This window comes from Quercus lobata, chromosome 1 (assembly GCF_001633185.2).
Source record: "Quercus lobata isolate SW786 chromosome 1, ValleyOak3.0 Primary Assembly, whole genome shotgun sequence".
NCBI classification, from domain to species: Eukaryota; Viridiplantae; Streptophyta; class Magnoliopsida; order Fagales; family Fagaceae; genus Quercus; species Quercus lobata.
Window position 1 is genome coordinate 45360933 of NC_044904.1, and position 19638 is coordinate 45380570.

At 36.1% G+C, this 19638-nt stretch overlaps 1 protein-coding gene across 1 annotated transcript; it reads right to left on the reverse strand.

Moving 5' to 3' along the window:
- Positions 1-240: 240 nt before the first annotated feature.
- LOC115990945 (SUPPRESSOR OF GAMMA RESPONSE 1) lies at positions 241-9968 on the reverse strand. The gene is made up of 6 exons (XM_031114715.1): positions 9822-9968; positions 5922-6063; positions 2275-2461; positions 1453-2192; positions 746-1141; positions 241-587 (listed from the first exon to the last, which is right to left on the reverse strand). Exons 1-6 carry the CDS (start codon positions 9827-9829, stop codon positions 531-533), a joined length of 1530 nt encoding a protein of 509 aa, XP_030970575.1. The 5' UTR covers positions 9830-9968; the 3' UTR covers positions 241-530.
- Positions 9969-19638: the final 9670 nt, after the last annotated feature.

Below are 19638 nucleotides of genomic sequence, written 5' to 3' on the forward strand. Positions count from 1 at the left end.
TGAATAAAAAATTATTATTTTGGTTTTACAAGTTGCTACAGTAGATTCTAAATGTAGAATACTACTGTAGCTGGATTGTATATTTTTTTACAATTGGCATGCCAGGTGCCGGGACGTTTTTTTGTTTTGATGGTAAAATATACCTACATTTGGCATATGACAGTCCGGATGCGAATGCTCTAATAAACTTTTAGATAAACTAATTGTTTTCAAATCAAACCCTGAAGCTCATTTTGAGACTTAAAAAAGAAACTTTGCTAGAACATTTTAAAGAGAACAAATAGATCATATCTTTGATCTATTCTCAACAAAGGTTTATAATTACAGCATGAGTTATATAAACAGTGACTTCACCACCACAAATTACAATTCAAGTTTCCAGCAAAAGATTATACCTCGCCCATATAAATATACAGTTCAAACTGCCAAAAAAGCAAACTGTATATAATCCAAAGACATTCTAATAGGTGAAGTCTATACAAAAAGTGGGCACAAAATTACCACAGTTAAAATACCCAAACCGGCCACATTCAGTCAATCACCTTGCCGCCACCCCAAGCTATATAACTGTCCTGCGATCCAAATTCCTACACATTCAGTCAATCATTCAGTCAATCACCTTTCCAGAAAATATTGTAATTAATTCCAAGCACAAAAAAGACAACAATCAAAGATGTTCAGAGGAAATATCAGAATTTGATTACTTTTGCATAATGCAAACAAAATGGTAGAGAAGACAACATACAAGCTGACTAAGTCGGAATTCTGTTGGTGTATCAAGTTCTATGTTTGCTGGATCACACGCAAGGTATTGGCACTCCTCTAGATCCTTCTTTAAATCCTCCGGTCCTAATTGAGCATAATCAGAAAGACGAAGTTTGCCATTCCCATTCTCATTTCCATCCCTATTGGGAGACTGGCTCTGAAAAATATCATCACATAGAGACAGCGCTTCCACAAGTTGTTGAGAATCCAAAAGATGTTGTGACTCACTCTCCCACCATTTTGGATCTTCCTCAACATGAACATCATTGTTATCCATCACTTCACCAGTATGATTTTCTACCTTGGGCTGATCATCAAAATCAGGCATTTTGTATTCAGGTTCAACCTCTTTTTCAATACGCTCATTTGCAGGATGCTTCAGTAGAAAAACAAAAAAAGGGTAATAAAATATCAGTATCACATTAGCACTTGTGTTAAAATGTAAAAGGTATATATTTTCAGCAATTTACTTTTATCTTAGAGTTTTCTGTTATCAATCCAAGCATGCCACGTCTCAGTTCTTCCGGACAAAAGGAGTCCAAAAGTACATCAGAAATGGTAGCCTCCGATTGGTAACTAAAACAATTGTGAAGCGAAGGCAGAAAATATGAAACAGCATGTTTTCATAACAAAAGATGAAGAGTATGTTCATGCTGCCAGAAGAGAGAGAGAGAGAGAAGACTCTACCTGAGCCAAGGGAACTTCACTAGTAACAGTAGTATCTTGCCCAAGGTCATTCTTTGAACAACGCCTTTCAGTAAGAGGAGGTGGGTCAGGAGTGACAGGACCGGCTTTTACAGTAACTGGATCAGTGGTTTCAGGGAAATCTTGATCAATCTTTTCAACCTGCTTGACTTGCTGTTGCTGCTGCTGGTAAAATATTTTAGAGATAACATACTCCCCATCCTGTTCCTCCTCTGCAGTTCCCAGGTGAACTGCAGAGCGAACTTCACTAGTAACAGTAGTATCTTGCCCAAGGTCATTCTTTGAACAACGCCTTTCAGTAAGAGGAGGTGGGTCAGGAGTGACAGGACCGGCTTTTACAGTAACTGGATCAGTGGTTTCAGGGAAATCTTGATCAATCTTTTCAACCTGCTTGACTTGCTGTTGCTGCTGCTGGTAAAATATTTTAGAGATAACATACTCCCCATCCTGTTCCTCCTCTGCAGTTCCCAGGTGATATTGATGCATAACCCAGTTAGTTTTCTCAGCTTTGCCTCCTCTTTCCATGCTCATGTAGAGAACCATAATCTTCTTACACCCCCTTTGAACCCCATCTAAGATCACTGGTTTGGTCCTACCAGTTTTGTGCCAACGGACATCACCAAAATCATCACCATGTATCTTTCTACGCTTTCGAGTTCCTGTATTGTAAGCCTTGATTGCTCTATGAAAAAAGTGAGATACACTTCCATCCTGCTTGACACCTAAAATTATTTACATTTCAAAATTAAAATAATGATATACAATAAAGAAAGAAGAAAAACATGCAAAACTCTTCCTGCCAACCTGGTAGATTTTGAGGATGGGCATAACAGATTCCATCATCTTTTTCAACGGTTTGGATAAACTCGTCAATAAAAGGATGGGGTTTTAAATCCCCTTCTCCAACTTTCGCAAGTAAGTGCCAGATAATCTCATGATCAGATGGATCAAACTTCACACCTCTAGGTAATCCTGGCCACTCCTGAGCAACCTAAAAACAGACAGGATTCATATTATTCCGAATACTTACAAGTGGTACAGTTTATCTTACAAACAGAAAATTTCAGCAACTTAAAAAAATTCTTTTGACAATAAATGCTGGACAAGTTTATTTTCTTCTTCCTTTTTTTTTTTTTTTTTTGGTGCACTTCAAGCCTACCCCTGAAATTTGGGCTGAGATCATCAAGATCTCAAAATGCAGAACCATTTGCAATCCCAATTCACAAAATGTACCATGTATGTTCTTAAGAAACTAGTCATAAGATGCAAAGAGATATGAGTCTATAATATTTCAAACAGGATATGTAACAATTCAAAAACCTAATAAAATAAATTAACCATTTAAAACTACATTGAAAGGTGATCATGGTAATCCCATATGATGCTGATATCCCAGTTGGGACAAATGTAGTCCAAGTTTTGTATGATAGATATCAAACTCATTAGAGTGGGAAAGTGGTTCAATCCCAATCTCAACCCATGAATGTACAACAACCAGCAAAGAGATACAACATATAGAATGCAATCTTTCAATTTTTCCAGCCTGCATTGGCACAGATTGAGTGGCTAATTACATCGCAGGTTTTCTAATTGGTGCATGGTTATTTATTTCAGAGATGCAATCCGCACAAGCAAAAGTGGTAATTCAAATTCAGGTCAATTAATAAATGCATCAAATAGAATGAAATCAACATGAGGTTAATACTCTGCCAGTTCCGAAACAAGTGTTGAGAATATCCAAACCCTAACTCAGTAAAGTTCAGGTTGGGCCACTCAAGTTGCATTAAACCATTCTGACTACTCAAATTCAAAACAGAAAAATTTACCTAGTTCTATTCATCCATACAACAACCTGATATTTCTCATATGAAAGCAGGAGGCCATGGGCACCATACAACTCAGTCAGACTTGTGGAAGAAAGGAAAAAATAACACATCCTAACACAGAATAGGACCAATTTTGCAACTTCTATCAACTAGCTATAGGCAACATAGATGTTAACCCAAATATAGTAAGTTATGATCATAACACTATGGACTAAAAGCCCACTCAAACAATGTTCTGGTAGTATACATTATCATATATGCCATTTAACATGAGGCATCATCTCTCTAATATGCCCAAAAAGTATGAAACCTGAAAAAGCACCTGTTGTCGCTAATAGCAATTGATAAAAACTTGAAACCAATTACATGTTATCAGAGTACATGTGGGTTAAGGACATTTACAACCATGAAAAATACAAGCATTTTTCTTTTCAAATGCAAGTGCATTATGTGAGCTCTAAATCAGCACAAGCATGATAACTTGATAAAGCATGGGAAGTACCATGCATTGAGATTGTGGGGGACTAAATGTTGATTCACATAATTACACTACTGCACTTGTAGAGCTGTTGTAGCCCTATTGGTCACCACTCACCATTTTGAATGCCAAACAAGTAGTTAATTGCCTCAATGCAGTCACTAAAGAATATATCAGTAAAAATTTTGACCAACATAAAGTACAAATTTAGGGCATGGAATGCAAAATTTTCCTACCCGAAATCATCTTCATATCTATGGTAACTACAATGATGACATACAATGTTGACAAGTTATACACCATATGTTACAGAAGCTTTCAGGTTGATATTCTTTAATCACAAGTTATAAATTATTTTGCCTTGTTAACAGCAATTTGTAATTGTTAATGCTAGAATCTCAGTTGCAAGGAAACATTAGATGATTGCGCTAAAAATCTTAAAAGCACATGTCAGGGGTGCCCATCTGAAATTTGTGATGGGATACTATAAAACTGATAATATGCAGTGAATTAGAAAAAAATTTATATGATCATATTTAATTCCAAACAAAGGACAACAATTTTTTATCCTAAATGTTAAAGCATGGTAGAAAGATAAGGAAAAGTGAAGTATCAATGTTTCAAGACTAAGCACCTCAGCTTCATAGCAGATCCCACATTCAAGCAGTTGCATAAAAGCAACTCCTCATCTCTATTAGTTATTGTGTAATTACAAGTGAAGCGTATGTCACATGTGACATTGGTTCTACACATCAGTAACCATTTTGATGGAAATAACCAATACCAAAAGAAAACTACATTAGTTCCCCTATTGGGTATTAATTTCGACTTTCGACTTTCGACTTCATTTTCATAAAAGCTCAGATATAACGTCCTAGTCCCCCATTTGATTGCTAAGCAGTACAAACCGAACTCATAAATAGTTATCAGCTGATTGTTCAATTTCCATAGTTCCATGTACAAAGAAAAAATGTTAAAAACCAAATCAACAAAGGCAATTTCAAATTCATGTGTGACAACTACTAAATTCAGTCTTATCAAGAACCACCACATACTCATATATAAAAATAAAAACCTGGGTACAATCTTTTGTTTGAAGTTCAGGTAGTTGTGGACCATTCTTATCACTCAAGATGCTGAATTATTTTCATAATGGACCAGGAAAAGAAAGTATTCTGTGTCATTTTCTAAATGTATATTTATATATAATTAATCTTGTTTTAACTTTTGATTATGTGTAACTTTTCACCTACTAGACCTTAAGAAACTTCAGGATCATCATACAATACTTTTATCGCAAATACTTTCATAAAAGCTCAGATATAACGTCCTAGTCCCCCATTTCATTGCTAAGCAGTACAAACCTAACTCATAAATAGTTATCAGCTGATTGTTCAATTTCCATAGTTTCATGTACAAAGAAAAAATGTTAAAACCAAATCAACAAAGGCAATTTCAAATTCATGTGTGACAACTGCTAAATTCAGTCTTATCAAGAACCACCACATACTCGTGGTACAATCTTTTGTTTGAAGTTCAAGTAATTGTGGACCATTCTTATCACTCAAGATGCTGAATTATTTTCATAATGGGCCAGGAAAAGAAATTATTCTGAGCCATTTTCTAGATGTATATTTATATATAATTAATCTTGTTTTGACTTTTGATTATGTGTAACTTTTCACCTACTAGACCTTAAGAAACTTCAGGATCATCATACAATACTTTTATCACAAATTCTACCACCAAAAAAAAAAAAAAAAAAAATTTCTAAAGCAGGTAATAAAACTTTATGGTGCAAGTTTTCATACTAATCAGCCTTCATAACTAAAAATCAAACTAGTTTCTACCACTTGAGTAAATAAATTAAACAAAATAAGAAACAAGGGGAATGTATGGGGGTACACATGCAAAGAATTGAGAATCAAATAGAAACTTATGACTCATGAGACACAGGAAAGTTCAAGAGGGGGGGGGGGGGGGGGGAATTTCTTCAAGAAATACAGGAATTTCTTCAAGAAATACAGGAAAATTAAACAGAAACGATGTTAACAAGCCCTGGAAACAGCAGTAAGCAAAACATTCAAACAAATTTTTATCCTCTTAACAAAATCATATTTAAGCTTAAGAAAAGTTAGAGACTGTACATCACTGTTGTCAATCATAAACTGGCAATTAGGGCAAGCTCTGCTGGGGTTGCTTTTCCATGTAACTCTATCAGGATGACATGTTGCAGATGCACTCTTTATTTTCGTAGCAATTCTGTTACTGTCCACCAACCATGATGGTCTGCATAAATTACACAAATTACTTATAATAAGAATCAAGGGATACTTTTAATAACACAGAGAAATATTGTAATTACACAGGATTCTAATTTTTTTTTTCCTTTCTAATTGGTAAGTTACACATGCACACAATGGGTCTTGAACTCACAACCTCACCCTCCACCTAGCACTTACAAGGGAAAGAGGTACCAGTTGAGCTAGAGCTCATTGAAATGCAGGATTCTAAGTTGTTAGTACAACAAAGATTAAAAAATAAAATAAAAAAATAAAAAAAAGAGAGGTGCCAGTTGAGCTAGAGCTCATTGGCACTCAGGATTCTAAGTTGTTAGTACAACAAAGATAAATGTATAGAAATAACTGATAGCGAAAACGAGAATCACAAGATCAAGAAAAAATATATTAGGAATCTCAAACAGGTTATAAAAGACAAGCCCATTATATTATTAAATCTAAATTGAAATGTTTCAATTACCTACAGTCTCATTAAAATTTTCTTGGGTCTATGGCATGCTGCCTAAACTAGAGATAACAAGAGAAATGCAATGATCATGCGCTTCAGTCTAACACAATCTATACTGACTATTTGGATTTATAGAAAAGGGAATATTTTTAATTAATAAATAGATAAATATGCGGTGCGGATTGGAGAAAACCAATCCTAACTTACTGCTATGCGGTTGTGGTAACCACGTGGAAATATTTGATTCGTCCATCAATAAACCTTTATAAGTTGACAGGACCCAGAAATTCTTTGACAGTTGAAGATTGATTCTTATCTTTTTATGTTTTATTTAGTTTTCTCTAATAATCAATTTCTTCAGCTTGACCCATATACATAATCAGACTCAATGACATGAAGCTTATTATGCTTCAGTTAAATAATAGCAACCAGGAACAACATCAGATGAGGGCCAATTACAGGTTTCCTTTCACATTATCATCACTATAATCAATTGCAGGTCATTTAAAATGACACCAACATGTCTAAGTAAATTAATGAGACCTGTTACAATTTGTTATCACAATGTAAAGACAAAACCAATATTTGCCCAAAATGGAAAGGATCGATGGCTACAATTTCCAAGTAGTCATCAATTGAGTGATCTCAACATCATGATATCAACAAGAAAACATATGATCGTGATCCTTGTAAGAAGTAAATGACACATAAGACTCAAAAGACAAACTTTATAGTTGTAAAATGTAATTCTGAACATAGGTGATGCAACAACAATAAACCATTAATGCTTCCAAAATACATCTACGCGTCACATTAAGGTACTTCAGCAAGAATGGTGACAATATCAGCAAAAAGAAGTATTTTATTAGGCAGCTCTATCTGTGCCCAACCAAGGCATATCTTCTTTTTATTTCTTTTCTTTAAACCCTGAAACTAACCTTCAAAGATCACAGATAACACATAAATACACAGGAAGCACAATAAGAAAGATATAAGAATATAAATGACATTGAGTACCAATATCTGAAATTGAACTTCCCAATAGTGCCTAACATAACAAAAATTCTATCTTCTACTTCTTTGTTTTCCCTTTTTGATTGGTAATTACAGACAACCTAGTGGCACCCTCCACATTGCTCGTCCAAGTGGAGGAGATGCCATGTGAGCCAATGCTCATTTGGCATAACATTATTCCTATATTCTAATAATTCTATACCCAACACAACATACACATAAATTGAGCATAGAAACACATAACAATAATTAACCACTTAAGTAGAAGCTCCTACCCTCCTTCCAACTATGATTCTCAGGGGTCAAGTATGGAAAACAAAAATACATGAAAGGCATAAAATGCTTTTCTGGAGGATTGCTGCAGATTGCCTCCCTACAAAGGAAAAAATTGGGAAATTCTCTGAGCTCCCTGATGATGTGTGTCAGTTGTGCAATTCTCAGAAGGAATCAGCACTACACATTTTCACCAAATGTCCACTGACAAAAGCTCTATGGTTTTGTTGTCAGTTGGGAATCAGACTTGATGATTTTAATTTCAACAACATTACAGATTTTGTTAAGTTTTTGTTGAATCCACCATCAAATCCATATATGGGAATAAATGGAGATGATCTTCTACAATTTGGTGCAATTATATGTGATCAAGTGTGGAAGCTAAGAAATGGAATATTGTTTGAAGGAATTGAACTGAGCCATGAAGACATTAGAGCTCGGCTCTCCAGAACATTTGCAGGGTTCAAAGGTGTTAGAACTAACACATCAACATCATCTCCACCAAGAACTAATGCTCAGTGGATAGTGCCTTATAGAGGGTCATTGAAAGATAATGTTGATGCAGCGGTTGGAAAGTCAAGATCCATCATTTCTGCAGTGGCTAGAGATTGTAGAGGGGAGTTGGTATTTGCCTGCACCAAATGGGCAAACACCAACCTCCCTCTGCAAGCAGAGGCTAAAGCTCATAGGGGGGCAACCTTCCTTTCAATACAACTTCCATTTGAATCCATATGCATTGAAGGGGACTCCAAAGTGTGCATCCAAGCCATATCCAATCTGAACGTAAATACCCCATGGAGGATCCAAAATATAATCTCAGAAATCATCTCTCTTGCGAACCATGTAAATAGGCCTTCTTTTTGTTAGATTCCAAGAGTAGCCAATAGGGCCACCCTAATGGTCTATATGTAATAGGATAAATGGTTTTTTTTTTTATGTTAGTAACTGCCCCCCGTCTCAATGATGTTCTAAGGGTGGAGACACGTTCGTTGTCTATTGTGTAGTCTTTGTTGTACAGTCTTTTTCTCTTTATAAAAATAAAAATTTGCAATTCATAAAAAAAAATAATAATAATAAGGGTAAACTATATATTTGGTCCCTATCCTTTACAACATATTTCAATTTGATCCTTAATTTTTTAATTGTGTTAATTTGGTCCCTAACATTTCAATGTCGTGTCAATTAAGTCCCTATTGTTATATCTTGGATGAAAATTGATGACATGTCAAATGGCCAAAATAAAATTTTATTGTATTGTCAAATCAATGAAAGCTAATTTTTTTATTTTGATCATTAGACGTGTCATCAATTTTCATCCAAAAATTAACAATAAGGACTAAATTGACACGGTATTGAAATGTTAAGGACCAAATTGACACAATTAAAAGATTAGGGACCAAATTGAAATATGGTGTATAGGATAGGGACCAAATATGCAGTTTACCCTAATAATAATTAACCACTTAAGTTCACAAATTGTTTCCCACTGTCGCCACACCATTTTCAGGCATAGAGATTCCATTCCAGAGCTACAAAGTATAATCTCTTTTCCTAGTACATTAGTCAGCGATTAGCCAAAAATCATAAAACCCAAATAGTAAATTTGATTCAAAAATCATTTCTTTTTTTTCTTTTTTTTTTCCTAACACAAAAATAACTGCCCAGATGGTCTCCATTCCATTCCGTAAAACACCAATGAATATCAAACGAAATCTCAGTTATAAATAATAACTAAAATAACCAAACAAAAATCCCCCAGATATTAAAACCGTCATTCTGATATGAAACCTAAATAACCCATTAACTAGTTGGTCCGTCCGTACAAAAATAATGGGTCAAGTTGGGCAATACCTAACTAAACAAATATCATAACAACCAAAACCTTTTTTTCTTCTAATATGATTTCTGAGGCAACCTAACAAAACAAAACAAAAAAGAGTTTTTGACATTCAATTTATACTGAATCAATGTGATTCCTGCAATGAATAGAGAGAGAAAGAGAGAGAGAGTACCCAGCCATGTCAAAAGGTTAGTGATGACTGATGAAGTTCAGAGATTCAAAACCAACATCAGTTGTTTGTCTTTCACTGCTTCTACCTCAGCCTTCTTTCTTTGTTGGAAGTTCAGAGTTTATTGAAAGTGAAGTGGTAGTATATTGTATAACTATAAAAAGTAATACCTATTTTCTATTTTCCTTTTGGCTTTTTTTTTTAATTATTATTATTATTTTGAAATTTGAAACTGCGTTACTGTTATTCAGTACGAATTGCTTGGGGGAAAAGAAATATTGTTTGTGCGTTGTTGCTGTTGTTTTGTTTTTTTTGTTTTTTTTTTTTTTAAGAAGTAAGTAACTAATTAGGGTGCGTTTGAATCGACTTCAAACGATTTTCGGAAATCAATTTCCGGAAAATGGAGCGTTTGGCTGTGACGGAAAATATTATTTTCCGGAAATCCTTTTCCTGTTGACCGAAATTTGAAGCCTTGACCACGGAAATTAGAATCTGCCTTCATTTTCACTTCATTTCATTTCCGGAAAAAGAGAGAGAGAGAGCGCACGCGCGCGAGAGAGGAGAAGAACATTCCAGTCAGTCCGATGATCGCCGGCGGACTCCGAGCTCCAGGCGGCGCCGATCTCGCGAGCTCCAGTCCGACGCCACGAAGATCGCGATCGACGGCGCGATCTCACCTTCGCGAGATCGCGCCGTCGCGAGATCGCGCAGTCGCGAGATCGCGCAGTTGATCGCGATCTCGCCTTCGACCGAGATCGCGATCGACGGCTCGATCTCGCGACGCATCGATCGCGATCTTGCCCGCGCCGTTGATCGCGATCGACGGCGCGATCTCGCGAAGCGTCGATCGCGATCTCGCGCCGTCGCGAGATCGCGATCTCGCGACGCGTCGATCGCGATCTTGCCCGCGCCGTTGATCGCGATCGACGGTGCGATCTCGCGAAGCGTCGATCGCGAGATCGCGCCGTCGCCGTTGATCGCGAGATCGCGCCGACGAGAGAGGAGTCGTTGATGATTTTTTCTGGATTTGTGTTTTCCTTCTTCTTTTCCAAACACCAGAAAATATTTTCCGGAAAATTTTTTGAAATGCAACCAAACACATGGAAACATTTTCCTTTTCCGGAAATTAGCATTTCCGGAAAATATGTATTTTCCGGAAAACGTTTTACAGCAGCCAAACACAGCCTTAATGCCGCCACTTCTTCTTGAGATGGCAAGTGGTAGGGTTTGTGTGACTCAATCGTATGTAGAGAGTTGGAGACTTAGGGTTAATTTCTGTGATCATTTAGTTCTACGGATTTAGATCTTTTAGATTTCTAAGGGTATTCTACTAAATACATTTTCTTAAATTCTAACCACTTTTTTAAGGGTTTAGATTCTGCCATGTCAGTATTCTATTAACAATATCTTTAAAGATATTTTACCAAATAGATTTTTTTAAATTCTAACCACTTTTTTATGATTTAAAGGTCTAGATTCTATCATATCAACATTCCATTAACAATACTCTTAAAATAATAAAATAATATTGCAAGCAAAACAATTAAAATTATTATTAATGGAATACTGACATGGCAAAATATAGACCATTAAATCAATAAAGAATGATTAAAATTTAAGAAAACCTATTTGGTAGAATACCCTATGAAATCTAAAGGATTTGAATATCTAGTCCTACTTATCAACAGTTGACAAGAGTTGGAGTTCAAATTTATAAAAGGAAACTTCACACACATATATACTTAGATTAGGTTAGAGTAGAATTTCTATCATATATCAACCAAAAAAAAAAAGTAGTTGGGAGGATGGAAAAATGAACCGGTAGAAAATGTTGCGAGGTTAGAAAAATTTTAGATTTTCAACATATATGTTTGGTAATCAAATGTAGAATACACCATCTGCCACAACATGGCAAGTGTAGAGGTGGCAATTGGGTGGGTCATAAATAATTGGGTACTTAAACACCCACTTTGCTTTATAAATAAATTAAAACACACATTTATTTATTTATGACTCCCATTAGTCCCATATCCAATCCAATTCGACCCAACTATTAAAAGTAGAATTCCAACACACCCATTTATCCATTATCGTATGAATATATATATATAACAAAAATACCTTCTAAAACTTATAAAATAACCAAAATACTCTAAAACCTCAAAACTTACCAAAATTCCTCTAAAATTTCAAAATATCTCCTAAAGCCTCCTAAATGACCAAAATACCGTAAAACATCCAAAATGTTCAAAATTTTCCTAAACCTAACAAATTATCGAAATATCCCTAAACAAAAAAATAACCAAACCTAAAAGAACAAAATTTAATTTACTTTCTAACGGGCTTAGATGAAATTTTCGAAATTTTTAGGGGCTGTCCCCCCCCCCCCCACTCCATAACCTAGCTCTACCCCTAACTAAAAAATGTTTTTTTTTTTTTAATAACTAAAATAAGGTTGAGCTTGATTTATTTTAAATCATAAATGTCAAAAATATGACCTCTCCAACATTATAAATTATAAGTGGTAGAATGTTAGACATTTTCACCCACTCGGCACTCAATGATGTGGAATTCAAATATATGTTGAATTACTTACTAGCTTTATCCTTGAGCATTGTGATGGCAACCCCTCTTTTTTTTTAGTACATCTAAAAAGTTCCAAACTAGCCTTATAAAGTGCTATGATTTCAATAGAGAGTAGGACCTATGTTGCAGGAACACGAACACAGGGATATGGCAATTTTTGGAAAATAAGGACACGACACGGCGGGGACACAACGGTTAAATAATTAATTAAATTTTATATTTAGGCATATTTTTTAATATTTTTAGACATAAAATACGTTTATGTCTAGAATTTAAAGTATGTAAGAACTACAAATAAGTAAACTAACACCCAAAGTAGTACAATAATAAATAACTCAGTTGATTTTTCACTTTCAGTATTCATTTTAGTAAAATCACCTACAATATTTAACTTTAATAAATAAATAAAACTATAGCAGGACACACAAAAATAAAAATCACCAAGTTCATAATAAACATTATAATTTATGAGGCAAAACAAAAGGCTGAGTAAAGAAACACAGTAACAGTGACACTGGGACAGTGAGAAAAAAAAAAAAAACAAAACAAAACACGTTATAATAAGTGAGTATTTAAGTAACCCATTCAGTCATTCACCTAAACCAAATGGCCAAATATTTGGAGGAAAAAAAAAAAAAAAACAGAGAGAAGCTTAAAGGGGTCGAACCTGATGCAAAGAGAGAGAGATATCGGAAGGGACAAGCACGGCATCGACGTCTATGGAGCTCGCCGATCGGCCCGATCTAGCTCCGAAGAGGGACAAAGGGCAGTGGCAGCGGCAGCAGCCTGGCAGAGCAGAGGTCAGAGGGAGGGTGGGTGGGTTGAGAAGTGAGAACTTGAGATGTGGGTTTCGGGACTTCTCAGGCTTGTTGTTTTAGGGTATATCATAAAATCAATGGTATTGGTAAGTCCATCTGTCAAAATCTGTGATTTCCTTCTTCTTTTTTCTTTTTTTCACCGCTGGCATGTCGAAGCCGTGTCGGAGAAGTGAAAAAAAAAAAAAAAAAGACACTCGCTGGACACCGGAATTCGGCGAGTCGTACCTGTTCTGGTGTCCAACATGTGTCCGACACCGACACGACGCCAAAAATGGCGTGTTTGTGCAACCTAGATTAGGACTATATTGTAGTTGTATTCGAGATCAGCTGGGCCTCCAGAAACTATATGGAAGAGAGGAAAGGTTATAGGAAAAGAATTAACAAACAAGTACATTCTCATTGATTGATTCACATCTAGCTTACACATTCTCTTTTATACCATTCCCTCTCTATCGGTAACTAACTTGTACAGTTGTAACATCAACCACTAGTAACTAAGTATTAACTAACTAACTCTCAATGATTCTGTTGTTAACTGTGTACAACTAACCAACTAACTGACTTGACTACTAACTTGGCTGCTATGATGATCCTAACAATACCCCTTCCTTTGAAGCACCTTGCCCACAAGGTGAGAAAATTGCTGCTACAGTAGATATAAACTCTCCCAAGTTGCATTTTCCTTACTTTCACATTGCCAGTGAACTAAGACTTGAGTAATAGTCCTAGCCCTCAATTGTTGTGACCTTGTCTGCAAAATAGCTACTGGTTCTGGAGTGAGAATTCCATCTGCATCAAGAAGTGGCAATTAGGAAACAAAAGTTACATGCTTGCCCAATTCAGCCTTGAGACAAGCAACGTGGAAAGTTGGGTGGATTTTAGATTCTAGAGCAATGTCCAACCTGTAAGATACCTTCCCAATTCTCTGCAAAATTTGGAAGGGTCCATAGTATCTAGGTGATAACTTCTCACAGCTCTTAAGCTTCAATGACGTCTATCTATAGGGATGCAACCTGAGAAAAACCCAATCCCTAACTGCAAATTCCCTCTCAGTTCTATGCTTATTAGTATATAGTTTTATTCTCTCCTTAGCTGCTAAAATGTTCTATTTCAAAAAGGTGGTCAGCTATTGTCTAAACTTTAAGTGAACATTCACACTATCAACCTTAGTTGTACCTGGAACATAATCCAGTAATCTAGGAGGTGGATAACCATACAAAGCCTCAAAAGGGGACAGCTTGGTAGAAGTATGAAAGTTGGTATTAAACCAAAACTCAGCAAGAGGTAACCACTCCACCACCCAAGTAGTTGGTCTATCAGCAACAAAGGCTCTTAGTTAACCACTTCAGTTTGTCCATCAGTTTGAGGTTGGTAAGTTGAAGACATGGCTAATTAGATTCATTGTAATTGCATCAATTCTTGCCAAAAGTGTGAAGTGAAATCAGGGTCCCTATCACTCACAATTCTAAAAGGCATGTCACGCAATTTAAGTACATTCTGCATATAAAGGCCGGCCACCTTAGAAGTAATATAAGGATGAGACAGTGGTACAAAGTGAACAAACTTAGTAAGCCTATCCTTTTGTTGAGTTGAAAATTAAGATTTTCTTGAGTTTGAAAGTTAGGTTGTGATTCATGTGCAATTTTATATACTGAGAAAGAATTGTCAATAATAAGTTTTTAGTCCTTCATTTAGGTGACGAGAACATGGACACTTAAGCTCCTCTTATTCAAATCTCTCACGTCTTTTGCTTTCAGGTAAGAAATACGTGATATAAGCGTATGATAAGCATAAATTTTTTTTAGAAAAATTATTATGCATTAAAAATTTTTAATTAGAGATTTGCATATAATCATGATTTAAGTAAAGATATATGTTCGTGAATTTTGAATCTTATATATAATTTTTAGCATATTAATGTTATACTCATACCACAAACATAATATTTAAGAATGAAGTGGATATGCTACTGTAAGGACACAATTTGGATCCTAAGCCCAAAAGGTAAAAGGATCTAGGCCCAAAGAGCCCAATGCAATGAATTTGTAGAGAGTGAGTTTGAAAACTAGGCTCTAATGAGTTGGGTAATAATTATAATGGATCCAGATCACAATAAAGTAAAGATAGATTGGTTTTATCTAAAGAAAATCGTCCTCGGCACAATCCGAGGAGATCAGTTTTTGTATATATTTCTTGAATTTGGTTACAAGCATAGTTCTTGTTGCTATAATGTTTTTCTCTCCCTTTTCGATCCCTTTTCCTTAAGGTTTTCTTTCTATTCTATACTATCTTCACTCTTTCATCTCTACCCTTTACGTGTAATTTAGATTGTTGGTGTTGATCCTTGTCCCATCAGCACTTTCCTGAAATCTTCGGGGAGTAGATGTAAGGCTGAAAATTACTGTTCAGGTATCACTTCCTCATGAATGTGGCCAAAGAGTTAGCTACAGAGCATTTAATGCGGTGATAGTAGCTTTCTTTTACATATTTCATAGCTCCCATGCTTCCATGACGTGTATCCTTATCAATAGAAACTCCCAAAACGTCGCCCTGGATAGCAAACTGCACTTTCTGACCTTTGCCTTGCTTAGCCGAGGAAGCATCCCTCCTTGGACCACCTTCTTTGGCCATCATGGCCAGATCCCCTCTTTTATTTATTAACACCGACCTCCATAACAACGTTTACCCGTCCTCGGACTACTAGGCATCCTCGGATCAGGCCCCCGGCCCAATATATACTACTGGGCCTATCAACCCTACAATAGCCCCTCGAAATTCTCCTCTTTTGCTCCTCGGGAAGAAAGGAGGATTTCGATATCACCGTAATCACCCTGCTCTTACCATACATCACCTCTGTCTACACAAGTGCCTTTTCAACTGCCCAATGCACGCTCCTAACACTTCGGAATCCAAGACACGCCTTCATTAAATTTCTATGGCTCCATGCTCCCTACGTTCTATTGTGCGATGCAGATCCAACGGCTGAGGATTTTATTGGAACTCGGGCGGGAATTTTCCCACTTGTCACTCTTTCTCTAATACAAATATTGCCCAAACACTTCATTCACCTTACTTTAGCACTCATACACTGAATCTTTGCACTCATAAACTGAACCTTTGCACTCATAAATATCAAGAGCTAGTCCGAGGAGAATTTCCAACTTTGCGTAAGTTTTTTTAACCCTTTCTGTTTACTTTTCCTTCTATTTTTCTTTTCACATAGTCCTCTTCTCCTTAGCCCTTTTAATTTCCCTTCCCCTTCTTCTCACCTTCACCTATCTCTAATCAAATGGGTAGATTTGCTTACTTGGTAGACTCCGTAGAGAGTATTGAGAGCTTTAAAGCTCAATACAGAATCCCGCCAGGAGTCTCCATTAGGTACTGTAAGGATGGGGATTAGCACACCGATAAGCAGGAGGGAGAAGTGGTAATCCCGATGATTGCCTTCATAAAGGGAAGGATGAGAATCCCCATGGGTACAGTCACTAGGGATTACCTAAGGGCCCATAGGCTAGCTCCCACCCAATGCGTCTCAAACATGTTTAAGATCTTAGGTAGTATAAACGCCCTTAATGAGAGAATGGGCTTAAACCTTACTCACCACGATGTCAATTGGGTCTATAACCTTCACCACATAGTAAATAAAAAAAAAATAATAATAAAAAAAAAAAAACCTCATTCTGGCTTTCTAGCCAAACCGGAATGGGAAAGTTCGAAAAAGAGATAAAAAAATTTTCTTTTCGAGAGCCATTTCGACCCGACCCAAGCTAGAGCGTTCCCAAAAAAATAGAAAAAAATTTTCAAAAAACTAAAAAACGTTATTCTAGAATCATTTCTAGCCAAACTGGGATGGGACAGGCCGAAAAAGAGATAAAAATTTTCATTCCGGGAACCATTTTTTCCTGAAATAGGTTGGAGCATTCCAAAAAAAATTCAAAAAAATTAAAAACGTCAATCTGGCTTTATTTCTAGCCAAACTGGGCCGGGACTAGCCAAAAAAGAGATAAAAAAAATTTCGTTCTAAGTGTCGTTTCTACTTGACTCGGGCGGGACTGTTCCCAAAAAAATAGTAAAAAATTCAAAAAATTAAAAAACGTTATTCTACTTTATTTCTAGCCAAACCGGGTTAGGACCGGCCTAAAAAGAGATGAAAAAAAATTGATCCGAGTGTTGTTTCTTCCAGACCAAGGCTAGAGCATTCTCAAAAAAATAGTAAAAAAATTGAAAAAACTAAAAAAATTCATTCTGGCTTCATTTCTAGCCAAACCTGGCCAAGACCGGCCAAAAAAAGGAAAAAAAAAATTTCATTCACAGTACCTGTAGGGATAATGGCCCAAAATCATATATGGGGCCTTGAGATTCGTCTAAGGACGTTGAATGATCCGAGGAGGGACAAATAGTCATCAAGGGTTCCAATTTAAAGTCTTCTAACTAAGGGACAAGTGGAAGGCGGTTTGAGGAGGAACTCCTCCTCGGATATAATGAGTGCTCCAACAATAGGAACATGCTTTCTTGAACATACAAGAAGGAAGGAAACCAAAAATATCTAAGGGAAAGCTACTACCATCGCATTAAATACACTGCAGCTACTTTTCTGGCTGCATTTATGTGAAGAAGACTTCTGAACAGTACTGTCTTGGCTACCACAACTCACAGGAAGCCCCAGAGGATGTCTAATGGGACAGGTACTCAAGTAATGGCTCAGATGATCAACAAGTGTAGGACCAAGATGGTCTAAGGGGAGTTAGATAATGTAAGAAACCCTCCATGAGGAAGTGGATCAAAAAAATAGAGAGAGAACACTGTAACAATCTAAATTGTTCTTGTATTCAATTGTGACCAATTTATAAAGTGTGACCTCCTTAGACGGTGAAGTCGTTCAGCTTTACTTTCTTTGTTCTTGCTTGATCATTTTCCAAACCCATACTAGCCGTTGTCAAATTCATTAGAGCCTAGTTCTTCGACCCACTCTCTACAAATTTATTATATTAGGCTCATTGGGCCAAGATCCTATACATTTTGGGCTCGGGCTGTAAACCGTGTCCCTATAGTACCGTTTCTACAGGACTCGGGTTGGAGCATTCCTAAAAGAATAGTAAAAAAATTAAAAAATTTAAAAATGTCATTATATCTTCAATTCTAGCCAAACCAGGCTAAGACATGTTGGAAAAGAGATAATATAAAAATAAAATAAAAAATTCGGTTCAAGTACCATTTCTCCCGATCCAAGCAAGAGCAATCCCCAAAAAAATAGTAAAAAAAATTAAAAAACATTATTGTGGCACCATTTCTAACCAAACTAGGTTGGGACAGGCCGAAATAGAGATAAAAAAATATTTGTTTCGGGAACCGTTTTTGCCTGACCTAGGGTGGAGCGTTCCCAAAAAAATTCAACAAAAATTGTAAAAAAGTTCAAAAAAATTAAAAACGTCATTCTAGCTTCATTTAATGCCAAACCAGGCAAGGACAGGTTGAAAAAGAGATAAAAAAAATATTTTGTTTCGGGTACTGTTTCTCCCAATCCAAGCCGAAGCGTTCCCAAAACAATAGTTAAAAAATTCAAAAAATTAAAAAATATTATTCTGGCTTTATTTCTAGCCAAACCAGGTCAAGATCGGCCAAAAAAGAGATTAAAAAATTTTTCGTTTCGAGTGCCGTTTCTTCCCGACTAGGGCTGGAGAATTCCTAAAAAAATAGTAGAAAAATTCAAAAAAAAAAAAAATCATTCTAGCTTCATTTCAAGCCAAACCGGGCCGTCACAGGCCGAAAAATAAAAAAATAAAAAAATTTCGAACCGAGTACCGTTTCTACCTAACCCGAGATGGAGCATTCCCAAAAAAAATGGAAAAAAAATATATATATATATATATATATATATATATATATAAAATTTTTTTTTAAAAAAAAAAAAGGTCATTCTGGCTTCATTTCTAGACAAACCAGGCTGGGACAAGCCAAAAAAGAGAAAAAAAAAATTGTTCCCAGTATCGTTTCTACACGACCCAGGTAGGAGCATTCCTAAAAAAATAGTAAAAAAATTGAAAAACTAAAAAACGTCATTACAGCTTCATTGAATGCCAAACCAAGCTGGGACAGGCTGAAAAAGAGATTAAAAAAAAAAAGAAAAAAAATCGTTCCAGGTACCTTTTTCACAAACAAAGCTGCGTTCCCCAAAAAATAGTAAAAAAATTTTGAAAAATTAAAAAAAAAAAAAAAAAACCTCATTCTGGCCTCATTTCTAGCCAAACCGGGCCGGGACAGGCTGGAAAAGAGATAAAAAAAGGTTTTCGTTTTGAATACCGTTCCTACTCGACTCGGGCTGGAGCATTCCCAAGAAAATAGTAAATAAATTCAAAAACTTAAAAAACGTCATTCTGGCTTCATTTTAAGCCAAACCGGGCTAGGAGAGGCCGAAA

Excerpts from the sequence above, each read along its gene's own strand:
- LOC115990945 (XM_031114715.1), bottom strand. Across the intron at positions 2,462-5,921 it reads TTATGATTGACAACAGTGAT|GTTGCTCAGGAGTGGCCAGG; the intron begins GTACAGTCTCTA and ends GTCTGTTTTTAG. Across the intron at positions 2,193-2,274 it reads CCATCCTCAAAATCTACCAG|GTGTCAAGCAGGATGGAAGT; the intron begins GTTGGCAGGAAG and ends AAATAATTTTAG.